At 55.8% G+C, this 23,507-nt stretch overlaps 2 protein-coding genes across 3 annotated transcripts; one reads left to right on the top strand and one right to left on the bottom strand.

Annotated features, from left to right (window-relative positions):
- Positions 1–2,113: 2,113 nt before the first annotated feature.
- RNFT1 (ring finger protein, transmembrane 1) lies at positions 2,114–12,027 on the bottom strand. The gene is made up of 9 exons (XM_078873859.1): positions 11,709–12,027; positions 9,006–9,370; positions 8,651–8,727; positions 7,781–7,881; positions 6,683–6,836; positions 5,748–5,900; positions 4,109–4,174; positions 3,345–3,446; positions 2,114–2,471 (listed from the first exon to the last, which is right to left on the bottom strand). The coding sequence occupies exons 1-9, from the start codon at positions 11,762–11,764 to the stop codon at positions 2,337–2,339; spliced, it is 1,209 nt and encodes a 402-aa protein (XP_078729985.1). The 5' UTR covers positions 11,765–12,027; the 3' UTR covers positions 2,114–2,336.
- Positions 12,028–12,416: 389 nt separating this feature from the next.
- Positions 12,417–23,252, top strand: METTL27 (methyltransferase like 27). 2 transcript variants are annotated; one of them, XM_078873860.1, is made up of 7 exons: positions 12,417–12,519; positions 12,791–12,894; positions 14,816–14,963; positions 17,572–17,703; positions 18,739–18,874; positions 19,698–19,790; positions 23,041–23,252. In XM_078873860.1, exons 2-7 carry the CDS (start codon positions 12,803–12,805, stop codon positions 23,250–23,252), a joined length of 813 nt encoding a protein of 270 aa, XP_078729986.1. In that variant the 5' UTR covers positions 12,417–12,519; positions 12,791–12,802. The 2 variants fall into 2 exon arrangements, with proteins under 2 accessions (XP_078729986.1, XP_078729987.1); XM_078873861.1 differs by lacking the exons at positions 12,417–12,519; positions 12,791–12,894 and adding an exon at positions 14,298–14,322.
- Positions 23,253–23,507: the final 255 nt, after the last annotated feature.

The raw sequence follows: 23,507 nt of genomic DNA, 5'->3' as shown, positions 1-23,507 counted from the left end.
CGCTATGCATTTCCACACGATGATAAGCCACTTCGTTGAGCTATCATTTCTGAAAAAGAGCTCCATAGCTCAGTGGGGCCTTACCTGATAAACATAAAAAGTTAATAGAATCCTGTGAAGTGAATTTGTAAAAATGTTTTTTACATATTTGAAGAGATGTAATTATTTATTGAACACTTAAAGCTTATGCGACCGATGTGATTACATCTGTTTCTTTTGGGTTGCACCGTGTGGGTATTCAGTGATCTCTCAAATTCAAGTAACAAAATTGTCATCGTTTTGCTTGGTTGTCAACAGTCCAGTTGGCTGCAAAGCCAAGTCGAGTGGCACATTTCCCCACATGACAACCTCATTTGATTGGCTGTCGGGTAGTGAAAGGTTATAGCTACAAAATTGACATCAGACCTCCACGATCTAACCCAAAAGCAACGAATTATGAACCGCTAGAGACGTAATCGGTGACATCACAATAAAATAAATTGTGTTAAATGCCTGTGCAAGTGTATACATTAATTAGAAAAAACACTCTCCGTTGATGATGAGCGGACCTTCCACCGAGCAAAGGTTGAGCGGAGGCTGTGATAAAGCGCGTGGCGGGGAGCAGAGCGGCAGATATTGATGCCAATTCGTGTTTCGGGACGTCTCCCCGCAGTCTGCGTCAAAGGCAACACACATTGCGGCTTTGTTGTATCGGAGTACGTAGTAATGTGCAAAATAATCCTTCACACCGTACGCCTCCTTATCTCAGAAGGCCTTGGCTGCAAGGCCTTCTGGGAGTGCATTTTGTCAGCAGCGTTGCTTCGATGCAAACCGTGGACGGGTTTCGACGTGCAGCGTCTCATCGGCAGTCGAGCTTCCTTGAACCAATGCTCGCGGACTGCCCGATTTTTAGCGGCACGTTTTCTTCGTGCCCGAAAAGGGTGCGGCTTCTGGCAACGGGCGTATAAAGAGACCGACACTCTTGGCATTGACCGTCACTTCGTAAAACTTTATTTAGCGAATGCTGTTACGCGTGGCGAATGAAGACGTCATCCAAGTGGGCATCGGTGGGGGCCGACCGCCTGGCACAGCCCCCCGTTACAAGATCACACTCATTAGACACACACACACAAAGTGCTGGCCACAAACGAGCCCACAATAACCTCGCTGAATTCGTCGAGGAGCGTGAAGCACCGTCGCAGCAGCGGACGGTGGCCGTCGAACAGAGATGCGCTTCTGCGGCCGCCTGCAACGTTTTTCCTTCCCAATGTGAGGAAGCCACTGGAACTATTCACTTTTAAATGTAGATTGAAAACTAATTAGAACTGCTTTGTTGTTTAGTTTGTCCTTCCCCCGCACCTCCGTTGAGCCACGGTCGGCTACGTACGGTGCGAAAGAAGTTCAATATCCGACCTCCCCCCCTATTGAAGAATCCACCTCATGTGAATGGCAAGTGCATCGGAGCACCAATGACTCTTCTTAAAAGTGTATTTCTTTTATCACTCGAACGGCAGTTACGATGAGGAGTCGCAGTCGGAGGGGACTGAATCGAAACTTTACAAAACAGAAACGCGCTCACTTAGATTTGTCCACGTGACGGCACAACTGGAAACTCACGACCTCTCTCACATGGGACGCGACATTCAAAACCTCGAGCTATACGGAGATGGCTATTGTATGCTTCCTAACAACGTGCGGTCATCTTGTTATATTTTTCAAAGTAGGGTTTGGACTGACACCACCATGTGAAGAATGTGACCGGGTTTTAAACATCCAATGAACAGCAGAGAATCCGGACATCTCCGGTTCAATCCCCCCACACCTCCGTCCGCCTAGCAGCAGAAACATCTGAAAACCGCCTCTTACAAGACGTCTGGGCCAGCATGGAAGAGTAGGCCAAATACCGCGCGGAAGGGCGCTCTCTCGAGCTTCCTCGAGCGGAAGCCATTTATTCCGCCGGCAGTTGCCTGAACAGGCGGTTGCAGGGCTGCGCCTTTAACCTGCACGGCCGGCGGCTGATTGCCGCCTTTGTGTGTTTTTTTTTTATATATACCGGTGGCTCCAGGAGCATCACCCGGGGTGGGGACCCCACCCGGGGGTGGGGTCCCCACCCCGGGTGGGGACCCCACCCCCGGGTGGGGTCCCCACCCCGGGTGGGGTCCTGGGTGGGATCCCCACCCAGGCTAAAAACTGCGATCGGAGACGTCCGGTAAACGGAGGAGCCGTCGCTGCGGCAGCGTCGCCGGCGGCCGCCTCGTCCGTGTGCGTGCCGGGACTACTTTCGCACCGCACGTCGGCCACCGTGGCTCCAATCCGGTGGTGGCACGGGCCGCGGTGGAGCTGCAGCCGGCGGGCGCCTAGTAGAGCTGCAGGTGGGCGGACGTGGACCCGTCGCGCCAGCGAGGGGCGCAGGGGCTGATGAGGACGCGGCACAGGGGGCAGGCGCGCTCGCGGTCGCACCACAGCGCCATGCACTCCGCGCACAGCACGTGCTGCAGCACGCCACACGCAGCACGCCACACGCAGCACGCCACACGCAGCACGCCACACGCAGCACGCCACACGCAGCACGCCACACGCAGCACGCCACACGCAGCACGCCACACGCAGCACGCCACACGCAGCACGCCACACGCAGCACGCCACACGCAGCACAACACACGCAGCACGCCACACGCAGCACGCCACACGCAGCACAACACACGCAGCACAACACACGCAGCACGCCACACGCAGCACAACACACGCAGCACGCCACACGCGGAGTTAGCACGGGACGCGAGGACGGCACAGACACGGCACGCAGCCTGGCATAGCACGCACGGCGGCAGCCTGGCATTCCACGCATATTGATACAATGACACTCCCCTAGAAGATTTTGCTCCCCTTTTTTAACACACACGCGGTCAACAAACACACAGCATGCAACACGCATACACACAATCACACAAAGACAAAGATCCCCCGTATAGCCTTGCCAGACTGTTGGTGCAAGTGCTGTTAGCGAGGAGCACCTATGAAGGCCGGAACGGCACACGAGGGGGTGGGTGGCCAACACCACGCCCGGTCGCCTTTGTCTCCCTAGTGGCGATGTTTAGACACTGCAACAGCTACTCATTTGAGGCTGAGTCGACCTAGGGGAGGCCCAGAACTGGTTTAGATAATCGTCGTTGGCAGTGAGCGGGAATCGAACTCGGGTCGCCAGGTTGGTAGCAGCAGCACACTAACCACCAAAATCACTCGTGGAACCAATCACCGTCGTTCAGAGGAAGGGGTTCTACTGCATAAATAAACACATGGAGACTGCGGCTCGCGGATGGAGCCAGGGGTCTGTATGGAACCATCGGGGCGGGGGGGACGCTTACTCTGCACACGAGCATCAGCGGCTGGGCGAAGGCGGCCTGGCAGATGGGGCAGATGTCGCCGGCCTCCACGCACTGCTGCTTGCTGGCCGGCACGCCGTACACCTGGGAACAAACACAGAGATCCCGCCACACCACGCCACCACCACGCGTAGCCTTCACAGACCGTTGGAGGCAAGTGCTCTTAGCGAGCGGCAGCAGCGCCTATGAAGGCCGGCACCGTGGCACAGGAGGGGGGTGGGGTGGCCAAGCCAACCACGCCCGTCCGCCTTTGTCTCCCCAGTGCTGATGCTTGCACGCCGCCGCACCAGGAACTCGTACAAGGACGGGTCGGTCTAGGCGAGGCCCAGGCCCGGTTCAAACATTCACCGCAGTCTTGTGGTCGTGAGCGGGAATCAAACTCAGGTGGGTCGCTGGGGTCGTAGTGCGGCGGCGCTAACCAATGCGCCGCCGCTCCCCACTTGGGAACAAAGACAAAGACCTCCCGTGTAGCCCTAAGAGACTGTTGGGGCAAGTGCTGTTAAGCGAGTACCTTTGAAGGCCGGAACAGCACACGACGGGGTGGGCGGCCAGCACCACGCCCGTCCGCCTTTGTCTCCCCAGTGGCGATGTTTACACACCGCACCGGGTACTCATTTGAAGCCGAATCGACCTAGGGAATGGCTCAGGACTGGTTCAGATAATCGCCGCAGGCGTTGGCGGCGGTGAGCGGGAATCGAACTCGGGTCGCCGGGGTTTCGTGTAAGCGTGCGACGCTTCCGACGCACCTGCTGGGCGCACGCCATGGCGCACGACTTCCTCAGCGCGGTGACGTTGCTGTACAGGCCCAGGCACTGCGGGAGAAAGGGCGACAGCTCTTGACGGTCGCAGCAGCGGGCAGCCTGCGGAGGCCTCTCTCTCTCTCGCTCTCTCGCTCTCCTTACTTGGACTACGCTTCGCCACGCCGGGCAGCGTGCGGGTTGCTGGAGCTCATCTGGAGCGCTGGGTGCGTGGTATTGATAGGTGTGCGTGTGTGTACGCGAGTGTGCGAGTGTGCGCGCGTGCGCGACGGATGGCTGGTATTGGAAGCGGTGGGGTCGCGGTGAGCGCACTGTGCCACGACCCCGATGACCCCAGTTATATGCGCCAATAACAGTGGCGCGTATTTTAACCGTTCCTGGGCCTTCCCTGGGTCGACTCGGCCTCAAATGGGTACCTGGTGTGATGTGGAAACATCACCACTGGGGAGACAAAGGCGGCCGGGCGTGGTGTTTCGATGAAATTCCACAGGTTGTCGTCGACTTGCCGAGGCTACGACTCAAATAAAAAATGCCGACTCATTTAATACTGTAAGAGGTAAAAAATAATGGTGACCTATTTATCCAGGAAAGCCACCCTGAAACCACGGACACTTAAGGCTGAGCACCTGGAGAAAGCCACGAGTGCAAGGGGGCCACACTCGATCCCCATACACGGTGGCGAGATGTTAACTACCTCGCTTGCTATACTGACGGTCGAGGGATCGATCCCGACCCTGACGCCTGTTGTATATTTGGAGTTTGCGTCTCTCTCTCTCCGTGGTCGTGACGATTGTTTTCCGGGTCCTCCGGTTTTTTCCTCCATATTTAGAATCAAAAACACACGTTTAGGGTTATTTGGCTGCAATAAATTTCCACGCGATAAGCCACTTCGTTGACCTATCATTTGTGTCCAGGTCAGCTACAAAGCCCAGTGGGCCTTAACTGATAAAAAAAAACAGTGAGTTAATTCTAGTTAGTACAGACAGGAAACAGATGGCGATTAGTCCGCTCGCTGTACCACCTCCGGGCGAGCCACGGCACGGCACATCCTCGACGCCCACGACATTCACGGGGCGAACCACCAACCCCCCGCCCCCCTCCAGCGCTGGTCACGTGCCTAGCTCCCACCCAGGCTGGTCAAACGGAGGTCTGGACAGAGTGCTTCACTGCAGAGGTCGCAAACGGGTTTTGATTCCTTACCCGTACCCGTACCTGGCCGCACCAGGGTCGCAAACGGGTACCCGTACCCGTACCCGGCTGTACCCGTACCCTACCCGTACCCGGCCGGGTACAGGTAGGGTATCGGGCATCGGGTACCTGATTGCGACCTCTGGGATGAAGCCATGTTGCAGGCATGGGTGGGTTGATTCTAGGAACTTGAATTGTGAGAAGAGACAAGACGTTGGGAAATGAGTGACAAACAGTTACTCACCAATGACTCACGGCCTACCCGTACCCGTACCCGGCCGCACCAGAGTCGCAAACGGGTACCCGTACCTGTACCCGGCCGGGTACGGGTAGCCGGGTATCGGGTAGGGTACGGGTATCGGGTACCCGGTTGCGACCTCTGCTTCACTGGCCTTGAGGACCTGCCGTGAGGTCATGCGCTCACCGCCGGCCCGCTCACCTTCGCGCAGAAGTACAGGAGGGCAAGCAGCATGTGGAAGAGCCTCGCCTCGCCGAGCCTCCTGGTGCCCATGAGGAAGTGGAACCACGGCAGCGCGGGGAGCAAGTAGCGGTACAGCTGACTGCCCTCCTCCACCAACACGTACCATCGCCCCTGCAGGAGAAATCCCCCCCACCCCGCACACAGAATCTAAGTAGGAAAGTTTCGAGGCATCGTCACCGGTAGCCGTGATCAATCCGCTGATGGCTGAAGGGCTGAAGGGCTGAAGGGCCTCACCCCACCCCCACCCCCCCCCCCACAAAGCCGTCGCCGCCACCTCTCACGGCTCCGCAATGCAACGAGCCACCCAGCACCTGCACGCGAGCCGATCTCGCCGCTCCATCTCCGTGGAGGACGTGACTGCCACCCGGCGATAACTCTCATCCGCAACGGCCATCATCTCTTCAAGAAACGCATGCCACCCAAGCCCACTTACGTCCAGTAACAGTCTGTAACCTGCGTAGGTCCTCTCATCGGTCGCAAGGGGCGCTGCAGTGGCGAGATATTAACTCTCTCGCCTGGTATGCAGGAAGTCGTGGGCTCCATCCAGACTCTGACGCCTGCTGCTGTGTATTTGGAGTCTGCGTCTCTCTCTCTCCCCGTAGTCACGTGGACTTTTCTCCGGGCCCTCCGGTTTTTCCCTCCACGTTTAAAAATGAATGTCACGCTTCGAGAGCATTTGGCTGCCGCTATAAATTTCCACGTGACGACGACGATGGTGATGAGCCACTTTGTTGAGCTACCGTCCTTGACAGCCGGGTCGCTTCTGAAAAACTACATAGATCATTGGGGACTTAACCTGGTGTGTGTAAAAAAAAAAAAGTGGCTGCAGCGCGTGTGACGTTGCGTGACGTTGCGTGACGTTGCGTGACGTTGCGTGATGTTGCGTGACCTACCCGTGAACCGAACGGCAGCACCGCGGAAGGCAGAGCCACCAGGAGGCACTTGAGGCCGATAGAGATGAACTTCCCCACAAAGTCTCCGATGCCGACGATCCACAGCAGATCCCACAGCTCCACGGGCAGCAGCGAGGGAGAAGCCAGCATGAGGCTGCGCAGGTCGTGAAAAGTGCAGAGCGAGGTGAGCGAGCGAACCCAGTCAGGGGTCGGGATTCGTCATTCTCTCCCCTCTCGTGAGCTCAACGGCGACGACGGGGGACGAACGACCGCCCTGCGGCATTGCGCGCCTCGCCACAAATGAACCGCAACGCTCTCCCTGATCTCGTCAAGGAGCGTAAATCATCATCGTGTGAACTCCGGTCATCCTCGCAGCAGCAGCAGCGTCTTTTGGCTAAGCCATCGAACAAAGACGGTGGCCGGATCGCGCCCCGCTTTCAGTTGCGCTTCTGCGGCCGTCTGGAACGCTCTTCTTTCCGATAATAAGAAGCCACTGGAGCTACGCCACTTTTAAATCTACATTGAGAGCTGCTTTTGGTGCGGTAGTTTGTTGTCCTTCCCCTGCACCTCCGATTAGCACGATTGGCTACGTACGGTTGCGAAAGAAGTTCAACATACAACATACATGCATCATACATCATACACACATACAAAGGTGGCAACTCCAATCACCGCGTACCAGCAGAGCTCAGTGCCCACGGTCAGTGGAAGGGCAGAGCGGGAGGGTAAATGGCAGCATGAGGTAGCAATGGAACAGTGAAGGGGCAGTAAAGCTGCCCTGCCCCAATGGGGCACCACGGTGGCTAGGAGATGTTGACTACCTCGCCTGGTGTACAGGAGGTCGTGGATTCGATCCCAACCCTGACGCCTGCTGTAGGTTTGCAGTTTGCGTGTCTCTTGCTCTCTCTCTCTCTCCGTGGTCGCGTGGATTTTTCTCCTGGTCCTCCGCTTTTTTCCCCTCCACATTTCGAATCAACGCCACACGCCTTCCGAGTATTAGGCTGCCACTACGCATTTGCTACATTGCTCAGTGAGCCTTACCTGGTAAAAAGTTAACAATATAAATTTTAAAATGTATTACAAATTTAGTTTTGCTACCTGTAATGCAGCCTCTGCGTGCGGAAGGTGTAGTAGAGGAAGGCGACGTTCCCCGCCAGGAACGCGACGAGCCACAGCGTCTTCACGCACGACCTCCGCTCCTGCAGCCGCACGTGCACGGGCAAAGGTGTTCAACGCACGCACACGCAACGCGCGCACGCAACGCGCGCACGCAACGCACGCACACACACGGACCACGCGGCCAACGGAAGGCACACGAGCGAGACCGAAGCGCAGTTCTAGGGACGCCGGTCCGACCGTGCCGGACGACGGCAAGGGCGGTCCTTGGTTGCAGGGCGCCTCGCCCCAAGCGGTGACGGCCGCTGGGTCAAGGATAACGGCGGCATACAGGCGGTCGTGGGCTCGACTCCGACTTTCACGCCTGCTGCTGTATATTTGGAATTTGCAGCCTTCACAAGTTAACCGCGCCGTTTCCGAATCGACAGAAAAGGATTTTCCGAGTGAGTCTGTGCGTGCGGAAGGCGCACGTGACTTCACAGCAGAACGGGGCGAGGAGCTGGGAGACTCGGAAGAAGACGGCGGCGAGAAGTCATCGCTGACAATCGGGAAGACGTTGCAGCGGGTGGAGAGCAGGTGTGCAGGGGGGAAGGCCGTCGTCAAGCAGTGGCATAGCGTGGCTGGCATGGGCCCTGGTGGAAGTAAGCTAAACTATAGATAAGGCGCCACTGAGCTAAGTAACTTTCTTTCAGCAGCGACCTGGCTATCACAAATGGTAGCTCAACGGAAGGGGCTTTATCATCAAGTATGGCATTTTTATTCACGTAAAAAATGTCGCGCGTGAATTATGAACCTCGAAACCCGAGATGGCCGCCCGTCTGGCGGTCCGGCGGTCCGGACGAACAAACTCACCCGGAGCGTCACCTGCGTCTTGAGAGTGCGGTTGGCGTAAAAGAAGGTGAGGAACAGTCCGGCCAGCACGGCCAGCCCTGACGAAACCATCGGGACACACGGACGGGCGCCCGTCAATCAGCGATCCCCGGAGGTGAGTTGCTCGTGTAGTGTGCACGTGAGCTCAGGTCGTTGTCAGTGCAGCCGTGTGGCCATGTGAGTGTGTGGCCGCGTGAGTGTGTGAGTGTGTGGCCGTGTGAGTGTGTGAGTGTGTGGCCGTGTGAGTTTGTGGCCGTGCGAGTGTGTGGCCGCGTAAGTGTGTGGCCGCGTGAGTGTGCGGCCACGTTGCCGCACGGCCGCTGGCCTCACCGCTCACCGAGCCGGTGCTGGTAGCCGAGCCGAGTGAGCAGCAGCAGCAGGAAGGGCAGCCCCCGCTGCAGCCAGCCGAGCAGCGGCCTCATCTCCGCGAACGCCGCCGTGGGATTCCCGGCCTCGCCGCCGGGGTCCCCAGCGTCTCCACCTCCTCCACCTCCACCTCCGCCGTCACCCCTGGCTGGCGCCGACGGCTGCGCGGGCGCGTAGGCCGACAGCAGGTGCCGGTGGGCGGGCCCGGACGCGTCGCCCGGCGGGACCCCCGAGGAGCCGCCGCCGGCTCCGTCGTGGCGTGCCACCATCTGCAGCACCACGTCGCCCGCGGAGGACGTGGAGAAGCCGGCCGTGCCCACCGCGAGGCCCGCCATGCTGCCGGGGGGCACGGCGGAGGGGGAGAAGGGGGTGGGAAGGCAACGGAGTTTGAGGTCGGGGCCTTTTGGAGGAGGGAAGCGAGTTCAGGAATTGAAACTAAAACTGAGGTTTGAGTTTGCCGGGTGAGGCTCCACCAAGGTTGTTGGGTTAGATCGCGTAAGTATAAAGTTAAAAAGTGTGCAAGAGAAAGCATTGGAGAGATGCACGCTCTGGGGTCACGCTGCGAGGCAGCAGGAGGAGGAATGCGTGGATTTTTGTTTGCTTTTCCAGGTAAGGCCCCAATGAGCAACAAAATAGAAACATTTTTTTTCAGAAGCGACCTGGCCTATCGCAAATGATCGCTCAATGGAGTGGCTTGTCATCACCGTCTGGAATTATCTATGACAGCCACATGCCTATAAACGCGTGATGTTGATTCTAAATCAGGGGTCGGGAACCTTTTTGACTGGGAGAGCCATAAAAGCCAAATATTTCTAAATATATTTCATTGAGAGCCATATAGTATTTGTAACGTATAATAAATTAAATGTCTTACTTTTAATGCGACTTCTGGCGCTGCATGGTTTTGCTGATGGCCTTGTAGTCTGGTTCATACGTGGTGAGGTTGAGCTTCATGCAGGCGTTGAGGCCCCGTGACCCGTGAAATTTATCTTCAAAACTAATTTGTTTACTTTAAAATGACACAGTATTATTAAGCAATATCACAAGTATTTAAAAAGCAGTTCCAAACTGATTTTTTTATTTTTTCCTGCCCCCCCTCCACCTGCCCCCCCCCCTCCTGCCCCCCCCCCCTCCCAGGGCCCTCGCTGGAGGCCGCGGTGAAGCGGTGGTGGTGGTGGTGATGGTGGTGGCGATGGTGGTGGCGATGGTGGTGGCGGTGGTGATGGTGGTGGCGGTGGTGATGGCGGTGGCGATGGTGGTGGCGGTGTTGGTGGTGATGGTGGTGGTGGTGATGGTGGTGGTGGTGATGGTGGTGGTGGCGATGGTGGTGGTGGTGGTGGCGATGGTGGTGGCGGTGGTGATGGCGGTGGCGATGGTGGTGATGGTGGTGGCGGTGTTGGTGGTGGTGGTGATGGTGGTGGTGGCGATGGTGGTGATGGTGGTGGTGGCGATGGTGGTGGCGGTGGTGATGGTGGTGGCGATGGTGGTGGCGATGGTGGTGATGGTGGTGGTGGCGATGGTGGCGGTGGCGGTGTTGGTGGTGGTGGTGGTGGCGATGGTGGTGGCGATGGTGGTGGCGGTGGTGATGGTGGTGGCGGTGGTGATGGTGGTGGCGATGGTGGTGGCGATGGTGGTGGCGGTGGTGATGGCGGTGGCGATGGTGGTGATGGTGGTGGTGGCGATGGTGGTGGCGGTGTTGGTGGTGATGGTGGTGGTGGTGATGGTGGTGGTGATGGTGGTGGTGGCGATGGTGGTGGTGGTGGCGGTGTTGGTGGTGGTGGTGATGGTGGTGGCGATGGTGGTGATGGTGGTGGTGGCGATGGTGGTGGCGGTGGCGATGGTGGTGGCGGTGGTGGTGGTGGCGATGGTGGTGATGGTGGTGGTGGCGATGGTGGTGGCGGCGGTGTTGGTGGTGGTGGTGGCGATGGTGGTGGTGATGGTGGTGGTGGCGGTGGTGATGGTGGTGGCGGTGGTGATGGCGGTGGCGATGGTGGTGGCGGTGGTGATGGTGGTGGCGATGGTGGTGATGGTGGTGGTGGCGATGGTGGTGGCGGTGTTGGTGGTGGTGGTGATGGTGGTGGTGGCGATGGTGGTGATGGTGGTGGTGGCGATGGTGGTGGTGGTGGTGGTGATGGTGGTGGCGGTGATGGTGGTGGCGATGGTGGTGATGGTGGTGGTGGCGATGGTGGTGGCGGTGTTGGTGGTGATGGTGGCGATGGTGGTGGTGGCGATGGTGGTGGCGGTGTTGGTGGTGGCGGTGTTGGTGGTGGTGGCGATGGTGGTGGCGGTGTTAGTGGTGGTGGCGATGGTGGTGGCGGTGTTGGTGGTGGTGGCGATGGTGGTGGCGGTGTTGGTGGTGGTGGCGATGGTGGTGATGGTGGTGGTGGCGATGGTGGTGGCGGTGTTAGTGGTGGTGGCGATGGTGGTGGCGGTGTTAGTGGTGGTGGCGATGGTGGTGGCGGTGGTGGTGGTGGTGATGGTGGTGACGGTGTTGGTGGTGGTGGCGATGATGGTGATGGTGGCGGTGGTGGTGATGGTGGTGATGGTGGAGGTGGTGAAGGTGGTGGTGGAGGTGGTGATGGTGGTGGTGGAGGTGGTGATGGTGGTGGTGAAGGTGGTGGTGGTGGTGGTGATGGTGGTGGTGTTAGTGATGTTGGTGGTGGCGGTGGCTCACCTCGAGTCGAGGTCACCGTCCTGCTGGAGGCTCTCGGAGCCACGCCGCCTCTGCATCGCGGCTCACCGCGTCCGCATGGCGCCCTCTTTGTCACCCCCCCCCCGCCCAACAACAACTAACAGTCACACAGCATCACCACCACCAACAACAACAACTAATCACACAGCATCACCAACAACAACCACTAACTGTCACACCGCACCACCACCACCGTCATCACTTCCTCACTCCCAGGCTCCACGAGCGAATCGCAGGTCGTGACGTGACAGGCAAACAGCCAGGACACACCCACACACCCACTACGGACACGCCCACTCACACAGGACACGCCCACTCACACAGGACACACCCACTACGGACACGCCCACTCACACAGGACACGCCCACTCACACAGGACACACCCACTACGGACACGCCCACTCACACAGGACACGCCCACTCACACAGGACACACCCACTAAGGACACGCCCACTCACACAGGACACACCCACTAAGGACACGCCCACACACCCACTAAGGACACACCCACTAAGGACACACCTACACACCCACTAAGGACACGCCCACTCACACAGGACACACCCACCCAGGACACACCCACCCACCCAGGACACACCCACCCACCCAGGACACACCCACCCAGGACACGCCCACTAGGAACACACCCACCCACCCAGGACACACCCACTCATACAGGACACACCCACTCACACAGGACACACCCACTAGGAACACACCCACCCACCCAGGACACACCCACCCACCCATCCACCCACGTCAGTGCGCTACTCGTTGAAGAAGAGCAGCAGGTGACGTCTTTAAACATCTTGGGGTGTGAAAGCGCAGACGTCGGTTCTGTTTCATGCGCAGCGATTGAACAACGCGTGTGTGCGTGTGTGTGCGTGTGCGCGTGTGTGTGCGCGTGGGTGTGTTGGTGTGGGTGTGTTGGTGTGGGTGTTGGTGTGGGTGTGTGTGTGTGGGTGTGTGTGTGTGTGTTGGTGTGTGTGTTGGTGTGTGTGGGTGTGTGTGTTGGTGTTGGTGTGGGTGTGTTGGTGTGTGTACGCGTGTTGTGCCGTGCAGGGCCGGCCTTCCATGGGGCGCCACGGTGGCTATGAGATTAGTGGCCGGCACCACGTCCGGCCGCCTTTGTCTCCCCTAGTGACGTTGACTACACCCCGCACCAGGTACTCGTTTACTGCTCAATCGATCTCAGGGAGGCCCAGGACCGTCACTCGGGTCGCGGGGCTCGTAGTGTAGCGCGCTAACCACTGCGCCACCGCTCCTCCTACCAACACCCACAGGACACACACACACCCAATACCGACACTCGGCCATTGGCTACTAAGTGACGGTGACGTCACCACGGCTCCTGTGCCAGGCTAGGTCCACTTCGAGGCCACGTGGAGTGTCGAAGGCTCGCTGCTGACAGGAGGTGTCGGGACAGACCCTGCAGGTGCCATGGGTTGGCTGACCGAGATGACTGGCAGATGCACCACCAGCTGTACCCCCTACTGTGCCAGGCTAGGTGCAGGAGGTCTCGGGACAGACCCTGCAGGTGCCATGGGTTGACTGACTGAGATGACCGGCAGATGCACCACCTGCTGTACCCCCTACTGTGCCAGGCTAGGTGCAGGAGGTCTCGGGACAGAACCAGCAGGTGCCATGGGTTGACTGACCGAGATGACTGGCAGATGCACCACCAGCTGTACCCCCCTACTGTGCCAGGCTAGGTGCAGGAGGTCTCGGGACAGACCCTGCAGGTGCCATGGATTGGCTGACTGAGATGACCGGCAGATGCACCACCAGCTCTACCCCTCAGCTGTACCAACTTGCTGTATTTTATCCGCCCGGCGCTCCGCTCGTTGTTGTGAGCGTCGCTCCTCTGCCCTCCGTTGTTGTTGCTGGAGGGCGACTGCCTCCAACTGCCCAGTAGCAGCGTCCTTCACGAGCCTCCTCCGCCACAGACTCACACGCGCAGTGTACTAATAATATATCTTGGCAGGGTGTACTGGAACGCGACCAATAACGCCCCCCCCAACACTCTGCATGCAAGGGGCCAAAGGGGCCGCCCATAAATGACGTCACGTGATTTTGGACGATTTTTGACCGCCTCCCCCCTCGTCGCACGGCGTCACAAAAAGTCAGACCCCCCCCCCCCCACAAATATGACGTCACAAAGCTCTGCCCCCACCCCCCAAAACCATATTTCCATTTTGAAAATACAACATGCTTCAAATCGCTTTAAACTATTGTCATTGTAGTGCGTATTTAATGTGGCGCTGCACTCTGATGTTGTAGGAGAAAACATTTATTAAAAAGTCTATTTAACTAAGTAGAACGTGTCGTCTATATTTATTGAAAGTTGCGCATTTTGACGTGACGTCACATTTCTCAAACCCCACCCCCCTCGTCACACATCGTCACAAATGTCTGACCCCCCCCCCCCCAAGGGGCGTGACGTGAAAGTGACGACTGGACAGCACTCTACTCTTTGGCCTTTCAGCTTTTAACTAAACACCGAGCAATTATGTCACAGAGAGCACGGACACTGTAACCCCGCCAGGCGAACGAGCCCATCATCGTGACCCCGGTCCTGTAAAGTAACGTGTAAAGTAACGTTTAAAATACATATTTAAAGTATAAAATGTATATGTTTGTATTTGTTCGTAGATTTGCGGTGCAAGTTCGTGAAAAAAAAATTCGCTGTGGCTGAACGAAATATATTGTGTCGTGGGAATTACAGGATTTGCGTGTTTTTAAAGTGGTGTTTATTGATGGATATGCTGCTGTAGTACAATATACCCACTAAAGTTGTCTTCTTCGTATGTCTGGGGGGGGGGGGGAGGGGGGGTTCTTCCACACTTCACCACGCCGGTCAGTGCGGGTTGGTGAATGAAACAGGGAGAGAGATGGTTTCGATTATGGAATAAAAAAAAACGGGGAGATGGAGCGATGCAATCAGCGCAGGCGACATCTGCGAATCGCACAACCCTCGGCAGCTTGCGGGACGCTTTTCATCCAGCGGTGGATTGACCCTGGCTGCTGCTGCTGATGATGATGATGCTGATGATGGTGGCGACTGTCGTTTGGTGAATGTCTACGCAGATTGATGAGTCAAGGTCCGCAGACCATGGCGGAGGGGCCCCCTCGAACCTTTCCGCAAGTCAAGGAGATGGTTGCGGCTGCACACAGAGCCTCCTCGGCCACGGAGAAGCTTCGCTTTTACGAGCAGTGGGCAAAGGATTACGATGCGGTGAGGTTTCATTCAGTCAGTCGTTCCCTGTGAGATTGCCCTCACCTCTCTTGTCTGCGGTGTGATGTAGTTAACTACCTCGCCTGGTACGCAGGAGGTCGTGGGTTCGATCCCGACCCTGACGCCTGCTGCTGTATATTTGGAGTTTGCGTGTCTCTCTCTCATCATCATCACGGTGGCTAGGAGATGTTGACTACCTCGCCTGGTATACAGGAGGTCGTGGGTTCGATCTCGGCCCCGATGCCTGTTGAATATTTGGGGTTTGCGTGTCTCTTTCTCTCATCATCACGGTGGCTAGGAGATGTTGACTACCTCGCCTGGTATACAGGAGGTCGTGGGTTCGATCTCGGCCCCGATGCCTGTTGAATATTTGGGGTTTGCGTGTCTCTTTCTCTCATCATCACGGTGGCTATATGTTAACGACCTCGCCTGGTATACAGGAAGTCGTGGGTTCGATCTTGGCCCCGATGCCTGCTGTATATTTGGAGTTTGCGTGTGTCTCTCTCTCCCCGTGGTTGCGTGGATTGTTTGGTCCGGATCCTCCTGTTTTTCCCTCCACATTTAGAAACATGCATTGAGATTGTTTAGATTATTTTCCTGCTCTAAATTTCCAAATGCTGGGCCACTTTGTTGAGCTATCGTTTGTGGTGGCCAGGTCGCTCCTGAAAAATAAGTTGATACCTCAGTGGGCTTAGCCTGGAAGGATGGGGATGGTTTCGTTTTATTTGTTTGTATTTGGGTGATTTTTTTTTTATCTTTCTTGTACTTTGCTCTCCCTACCGTGTTATTGTACAGTCTGTTGTAGTAACATTCTTACCCCACGCTTTATAGCTCATCGAATTCCTCCAATATAAATACACTTTCTGATTCTGTATTTCAACAATTCATCTCTATGATCTGATCTGGCATTCATTCTCTTGTCTTCTGTGAGATTTCATTCATTCATTCCCATCTACGACCTGCGAAATTGCATTCTCATCCCATTGTCCGTTTCAAAGAGCGTCTCCTGTCTGAGTACTTGACTCCGATTCCACGCCTCCAACGCTGTCTCGCTGTCTCCACCTTGCCAAGCAGCACTGCCCGGCGCTGCCAATACGCGGTCAAATAACCGCCGCGACTCGGTTTACTGTGATTACATTACACAGGTCAACACACTCTTTCTGGCATCAGGTATTCCAACGGCTTTAAGGTAATTTTGGGGTGCTGATTCCAAATCTGGCCTCAGTTTTTGTCTATCACATCAGGTTTTTGAGATATCAAATATTGCATTTTAAATAAAAACTGCGGAAGAAAAATATTAAATAAATGTGGATATCTACATAAAATTATATTATAGACACACTATCCTAAATGAGATGTAATAGAGCAAATCTGAGATCATATTTGGAATCAGCACCCTGAAATTAGTCTAAAACAACTGCGTGATGGCACGTGTTGGTGTGTGTTGGTGTGTGTTGGTGTGTGTTGGTGCGTGTTGGTGCGTGTTGGTGCATGTTGGTGCGTGTTGGTGTGTGTTGGTGCGTGTTGGTGTGTGTTGGTGCGTGTTGGTGTGTGTTGGTGCGTGTTGGTGCGTGTTGGTGTGTGATGGTGCGTGTTGGTGTGTGATGGTGCGTGTTGGTGTGTGTTGGTGCGTGTTGGTGTGTGATGGTGTGTGTTGGTGCGTGTTGGTGCGTGTTGGTGCATGTTGGTGCGTGTTGGTGTGTGTTGGTGCGTGTTGGTGTGTGATGGTGTGTGTTGGTGCGTGTTGGTGCGTGTTGGTGTGTGTTGGTGCATGTTGGTGCGTGTTGGTGCGTGTTGGTGCGTGTTGGTGCGTGTTGGTGCATGTTGGTGTGTGTTGGTGCGTGTTGGTGCGTGTTGGTGTGTGTTGGTGCGTGTTGGTGCGTGTTGGTGCGTGTTTGTGCGTGTTGGTGCGTGTTGGTGTGTGATGGTGTGTGTTGGTGCGTGTTGGTGTGTGTTGGTGAGTGTTGGTGCATGTTGGTGCGTGTTGGTGCGTGTTGGTGCGTGTTGGTGCGTGTTGGTGCATGTTGGTGTGTGTTGGTGCGTGTTGGTGCGTGTTGGTGCGTGTTGGTGCGTGTTGGTGCGTGTTGGTGTGTGATGGTGTGTGTTGGTGCGTGTTGGTGTGTGTTGGTGTGTGTTGGTGCGTGTTGGTGCGTGTTGGTGTGTGTTGGTGCATGTTGGTGCGTGTTGGTGTGTGTTGGTGCGTGTTGGTGTGTGATGGTGTGTGTTGGTGCGTGTTGGTGCGTGTTGGTGTGTGTTGGTGCATGTTGGTGCGTGTTGGTGCGTGTTGGTGCGTGTTGGTGCATGTTGGTGTGTGTTGGTGCGTGTTGGTGCGTGTTGGTGTGTGTTGGTGCATGTTGGTGCGTGTTGGTGCGTGTTGGCGCGTGTTGGTGCGTGTTGGCGCGTGTTGGCGCGTGTTGGCGCGTGTTGGCGCGTGTTGGTGCGTGTTGGTGCGTGTTGGTGCGTGTTGGTGCGTGTTGGTGCGTGTTGGTGCGTGTTGGTGTGTGTTGGTGCGTGTTGGCGCGTGGTGTTGGTGCGTGTTGGTGCGTGTTGGTGCGTGTTGGTGCGTGTTGGTGCGTGTTGGCGCGTGTTGGTGCGTGCGTCCCCGCAGGACGTGCACGTGCTAGAGTACCGTGCGCCGTTCCTCGCGGCCGAGATGCTGGCGTCCCGCGTGCCGGCGGGCGAGCGGGCGAGCGCCTCCGTGCTGGACGTGGCGTGCGGGACCGGACTCGTGGCTCAGCAGGTCAGGGTTGACTACGTACGGTGCGAAAGAAGTTCAACACATACAGTTACAACTCTACCCACCCAAATCCCACTCCCACGTCTTCCCCTACCCCACCGCCCCCGCGTTGAGCGAGGAGCTGACGTGACCCCCCCCCCTCCCCAAGCTTCAAACTAGCACACAGCGACGCGCAAAGAAGCACTCCCCTCCGCCCTTGCACCGTGCACCGTGAAAACAACAATCAAGAGTTCCCCAAGTACTCCACCACCACCACCATCACCACCACCACCATCACCACCACCACCATCACCACCACCACCATCACCACCACCATCACTATCACCATCACCACCACCATCACCACCACCACCACAGCAGCAGCAGCAGCAGCAATTGCTTACGAGTTGGCTGCAGCTGTTCATATTCTGCAGCGCTCCCCAACCTTGTTTTGGCACCAGGGACGGGTTCGTGGAAGACAATTTTTTTCACGGACCGGGGTGGAGGGGGGGGGTCATCATTGGGTCTTTCCCCCTTTTCAAAGAAGCTCTCCAGCCACGTTAGTTTTTTACTCATTTTGGCTACTAGGGGTTAGAGCTTGTGGGCTCGCCAACACCGTGACAAGTGCGGGAAAGAGGCACGGATGGAAGTGGTAAATAATTAAATAATGGGGGCGGCCCACGCACGGACTCACCGCTCTCACCTCCTGCTGCTGCTGCTGTGCGGCCCGGTTCCTAACAGGCCACGGACCGGTAGCGGTCCGCGTCCCGGGGGTTGGGGACCGCTGATATTCTGGATGTGTATGAAGGCAGCGTATTGTCCTGCGGCCGCCCGACACCCAGCTTGACGTATAGTGAGTGAGATTAAGGTGAAGAAGAGTTCAAATGCACGGCATGGATGCCTCACCGGCGTCGTCATGGCAAATGCAAATTTCAAAAACAGCGCTGCAAAAATAAATAACAAATCCTTTCGGCCGGCCGGACTTCAAACTCGACGATTTCAACAAACCCCACCGGCGCGACGCGCTGTTCTCATTTGCCGGCGCTTCGCTCCCGTCAGCTGCAGCGGCTGGGCTTTCGACGGATCCGCGGAATTGACGGAAGCGCGGAGATGTTGGACGTGGCCGCGACGAAAGGCGTTTACGAGAGCACGCGGCGCTGCGTCTTGGGGGACGATCCCTTACCTCTCGAGTCCGGTGAGTTTTTTTTTTATTTCGTGATGAAAGACGGATGATGTTTACCGCTGTCAATGCGAGGTCTTGGGTGCCTCGAACGATTTCAACGGCGGGGTCGTTGGCTCGTGGCGGCCGAGAGACGGGAACGGCCCACTCCGCTGTCATTTTAATTTAAAAAGAAAATAATAATAATAATAACAAATAGGTAAGCGTCGGTTTTTTACCCTTTTATCTGGCAACAAAACTGACACCTTTTTTTACAAGGAGTCATGTTTGCATTGACCACAATGCCTGCGGTCGGAATTCAAACAAAATACACAACTCTGATCATGTATGCGCTGTCCCTGAAATTGATTGGTCCACACCCGAGACAGCTTTTCTTAGAGCCTAGTCTCACATGGTGTTGGTTTTGTTGCCAGATAAAAGGGTAAAACACTAATGATCATATTTTGCTACTGGCAAAGGAGGTTCCAATGGTGTAAATGCTTACCCCGAGCTCTCATACTCTGATGGTGCATTGTCTTTGAGTTGTGCGCCTTTTGGCGTCATCTGGTCCAACACCATGTGAGACTAGGCTCTAAGAAAAGCTGTCTCTTGTGTGGACCAATCAATTTCAAGGACAGTGCATACATTATCAGAGTTGTGGTTTTTGTTTGCATTCCGACCGCAGGTATTGTGGTCAATGCAAACATGACTCCTCGTAAAAAAAGGTGTCAGTTTTGTTTCCAAATAAAAGGGTAAAAAAACAATTATCATATTTTGCTACTGGCAAAGGAGGTTCCAATGGTGAAGGTAAGCGTCGTTACACATTGCAGAGCCCGACAGCTGCCCTCTCTCTCCCCAGATGCGTTTGACGCGGTGATAATTGTCGGAGCGCTCAGCGACGGGCAGGTCCCCCATGCCATCCTTCCCGAGTTGGTCCGAGTCGCCAAACCAGGTGGGGTAACGTTGCACCCTTCACTCGTTGTCCGTCAAACTCGCAGTGCACACGAAGGTTCCTCGTTCTTACAGCCACGGATGGAATGTCACGACGGACGAGCGCCTATGAAGCTGGCACAGCACACGCTCAGGGCGCCGTGGTGGCTAGGAGATGTTAACTACCTCGCCTGGTGTGCAGGAGGTCGTGGGTTCAATCCCGACCCTGACGCCTGCTGCTGCTGTATATTTGGAGTTTGCGTGTCTCTCTCTCATCATCATCACGGTGGCTAGGAGATGTGAACTACCTCGCCTGGTGTGCAGGAGGTCGTGGGTTCCATCCCGACCCTGACGCCTGTTATATATTTGGAGTTTGCGTGTTCTCCGCATGGTCACGTGGATTCTTTTTTTCTCCACGTCCTCCAGCTATTCCCTCCACATTTCAAAACATGCGTTGCGAGTATTTGGCTGCTATAAATGTCCACACAGTAAGCCACTTCGTTTAGGTGTCATTCGTGGCCAGGTCGCTTCTGACAAAGCGCTGTACAGCTCAGTGGGCCTTACCTGGTGAAATAAAAACAATATTTTAGTTTGCAGCTTAGCCACCCATGTATCCCCCTCCCCACCCTTCCCTTCCTCATCGCACTGCCACCACCCCACGCACTCGCGCCGAGGTTGCATCATCTAAACAAGGTCCTGGACTCCGCTGGAGATGGTGCACGGCACGTAGACGACCGTGCGAACCGGAGGTGCGGGGGGAGGACAACAAACTAAACAGTTGAACACGTAAGCTTTGGCGACGAATGTCATCCATAAACAGAGGGGTTTTTTTGGTGTTAGATCGCGTAAATATATAAATGTGTCGTTAAACCCGCCACCGCCCGACACAGCCAACGAGTCAGGTTTGCCATGTAAACAGAACGTGGCCAATTCGTCACTAGTACAGCACGCCGGTGTGTTGGAGAGCCAAGCCACAACATTTACAATCCGAGTTCGACGTTTCGCCAGTAATTACAAGCGGCATCATCAGTAACGAATTGGCCACGTTCTGTTGACGTGACACTAAACCTCACTAATTGGCTGTGTCGTGTGGTGCCGGGTTTAACGACGCATTTATATTTACGCAATCTAACCCAAAACAATGGAAACTGAACACAAAAAGCAGTTCTACAATGAATGAGTTCCCAGCCAAGATGAAAAAGTGCACATCCGCAGTGGCTTCCTGATATCGGAATGAAGAGCGTTCCACATGTCACTGCACCATCCTCCCCCCACCCCCCACGTGAACGCTCGACTATAATTAATCATTCACGTGCGCAAATGCGCGGGACCCCCACCTCCCCCCCGAGCCGGCTGCTGCAGAGTGTGGCTCTCCGCTCCACTGACTTTGCTCGTTAAAACCCAGGACTTTCCGGCACCGACCAGAATGTGTTTTTTTCTTTCTTGTGCTGCTGCTGCTGCGGCTGCTGTGGCTGCAGCAGCCCGTCCTTACACAAACAACCACGGTGACATTTTGGGTGACCGCTGTTACCACTGAGTGTGCACCAAATTCCGGCAACATCGCACGATGGTGGGGCTGCTTGTAGTCACCGGGCGAAAACGTCGCGTGGTACTCTAATTGTTCGACGCTGTGGGGTTTGCTCTGCAACACCGCCGGTGTGCTGCTGACACAGCGACGAAGTGGCACGATTTTGCTTACGCGACAAAGCTTCCTAATTGGCAGTGTCGTTTGGTTGGCGGGGTTAACGACACGTTGAGATCTCACCCAACAAAAACCTCTCCTGGGAATTGAACACGAAGGTGATTTATCAAATGTTAAATTTCGATTTAAAGCTTTCGTGACTGCAGGGATGCATCTTCTTGGTTCTTTCGGTAAAGTCACGTAGAAGGGAAATAATAAAATAATAAAAATAAACATAATAAAATATTTTATAATATTATTTTATTATGTTTTATTTTTTTATATTATTTTATTATGTTTAATTTATTTTATTATTTCCCTTCTACGTGACTTTATCAAATGTTGAGCAATGTGTACCACGACGCAGGCACGCGGTGGCCTCGTCTTGCGAACGACGCCACGGGTATCTTTAACGTCCAGGGGGCAAGCGGAGAGCGCGAAGTTGTTGCTCACGCCACTGCTGGCTCGAGCAAACTCCGTCCGGCCGGGAGGGGGAGGGCAGTAATTGGCCTACTCTTCCACGTGTGACCAGACGTGTCTAGAAGAGGTGGGCGTAAGCCACAATCAGAATCAAAATGTTTGTTTACGCTGGAGGAATCCGATGAGCGATCGAGCTCTTTTTTCACAGATGTCCAACATTGTTACCCACATTGTCACCCACATTGTCACCACATTGTCACCCACATTGTCACCCACATTGTCACCCACATTGTCACCCGACCACACGCGACTAACTGCGGCGCACGGCTGGGTGGGCAGGTGCGGTGGGTTTTGAGAAACGGTCCTCAATTGGCGAACTGGCAACGTCCCGCGTTAGGAGCCCAGCGCCCTGATCATCCCACATGACCATCCCACCATCGAACCCACGACCTCCTGTACACCAAGTGAGGTAGTCAACATCTCCTAGCCACCGTGATGATGATGAGAGAGAGAGACGCGCAGACTCCAAATATACAGCAGCAGGCGTCAGGGTCGGAATCGAACCCACGACCTCCTATATACAAGGCGAGGTAGTTAACATCTCCTAGCCACCGTGGTGATGATGAGAGAGAGACACACAAACTCCAAATATACAGCAGCAGCAAGAAGGCGTCAGGGTCGGGATCGAACCCACGACCTCCTGTATACCAGGCGAGGTAGTTAACATCTCCTAGCCACCGTGGTGATGACGAGAGAGAGACACACAAACTCCAAATATACAGCAGCAGCAAGAAGGCGTCAGGGTCGGGATCGAACCCACGACCTCCTGTATACCAGGCGAGGTAGTTAACATCTCCTAGCCACCGTGGTGATGATGAGAGAGAGACACGCAGACTCCAAATATACAGCAGCAGGCCTCAGGGTTGGGACCGGACCCACGACCTCCTGCACACCAGACGAGGTAGTCAACATCTCCTAACCACACGTAGCGCCTCCACCCCTCTTGTCACCGACTCCGCTACCGCCGCTGTGTCGTCACAGGGGCGCCGCTGTGTCGTCACAGGGGTGCCGCTGTGTCGTCACAGGGGCGCCGCTGTGTCGTCACAGGGGCGCCGCTGTGTCGTCACAGGGGCGCCGCTGTGTCGTCACGGGTGCCGCTGTGTCGTCACAGGGGCGCCGCTGTGCCTGACGACGCGCTCGAGTGCGCAGAACGCGGACTTCCTGCTCCAGCTGGAGGGCCGCATGTGGGAGCTGAGCGGCGCGGGCGCCTGGCGGCTCGAGGCGCGGCAGGAGGAGGCGCGCTGGGAGCGAGACGTCGTCGCGGGCACGGCCACGCCGTCGTACGTCCCGGGAGTCGTGTACCTCTACCGCAAGCTCGACTAATAAACATCAATATTTTGCTTTTGTTGTGTGGGGGGTTCTTTTTTTTTTTTAGAAGCGACCCCGGCTGACACGTGGGTAGCCCAACGGAGCGGCTTTGTCACGCGGAGAAAATGTATCGCGGGCAAATACTCCGAAACGCACGGCGTCGATTCTAAATGTGGGAGGGGAAAAGCGGAGGAGCAGGAGAAAAAAAATCGACGCGACCACGGGGAGAGAGAGAGATGCAGACTCCAAATGTACAGCAGCAGCAGCAGC

This window comes from Lampetra fluviatilis, chromosome 37, assembly GCF_964198595.1.
Source record: "Lampetra fluviatilis chromosome 37, kcLamFluv1.1, whole genome shotgun sequence".
Classification (NCBI taxonomy): Eukaryota; Metazoa; Chordata; class Hyperoartia; order Petromyzontiformes; family Petromyzontidae; genus Lampetra; species Lampetra fluviatilis.
Note: the sequence above shows the minus strand (reverse complement) of the source record. Positions and strands in the feature narration are given on the sequence as shown.

What these genes read in the sequence shown, in the direction of transcription:
- RNFT1 (XM_078873859.1), bottom strand. Translation starts at nt 11,764, where the DNA reads ATGCAGAGGCGGCGTGGCTCCGAGAGCCTCCAGCAGGACGGTGACCTC. An exon ending in GACGGTGACCTCGACTCGAG is followed by an intron (nt 9,371 to 11,708) that starts GTGAGCCACCGC and finishes GCCCCCCGGCAG; the next exon opens with CATGGCGGGCCTCGCGGTGG. An exon ending in TCCTGTACTTCTGCGCGAAG is followed by an intron (nt 4,175 to 5,747) that starts GTGAGCGGGCCG and finishes TTTCTCCCGCAG; the next exon opens with TGCCTGGGCCTGTACAGCAA.
- METTL27 (XM_078873860.1), top strand. Translation starts at nt 12,803, where the DNA reads ATGGGGCGCCACGGTGGCTATGAGATTAGTGGCCGGCACCACGTCCGG. An exon ending in GGGCAAAGGATTACGATGCG is followed by an intron (nt 14,964 to 17,571) that starts GTGAGGTTTCAT and finishes GCGTCCCCGCAG; the next exon opens with GACGTGCACGTGCTAGAGTA. An exon ending in CCGGACTCGTGGCTCAGCAG is followed by an intron (nt 17,704 to 18,738) that starts GTCAGGGTTGAC and finishes CGCTCCCGTCAG; the next exon opens with CTGCAGCGGCTGGGCTTTCG.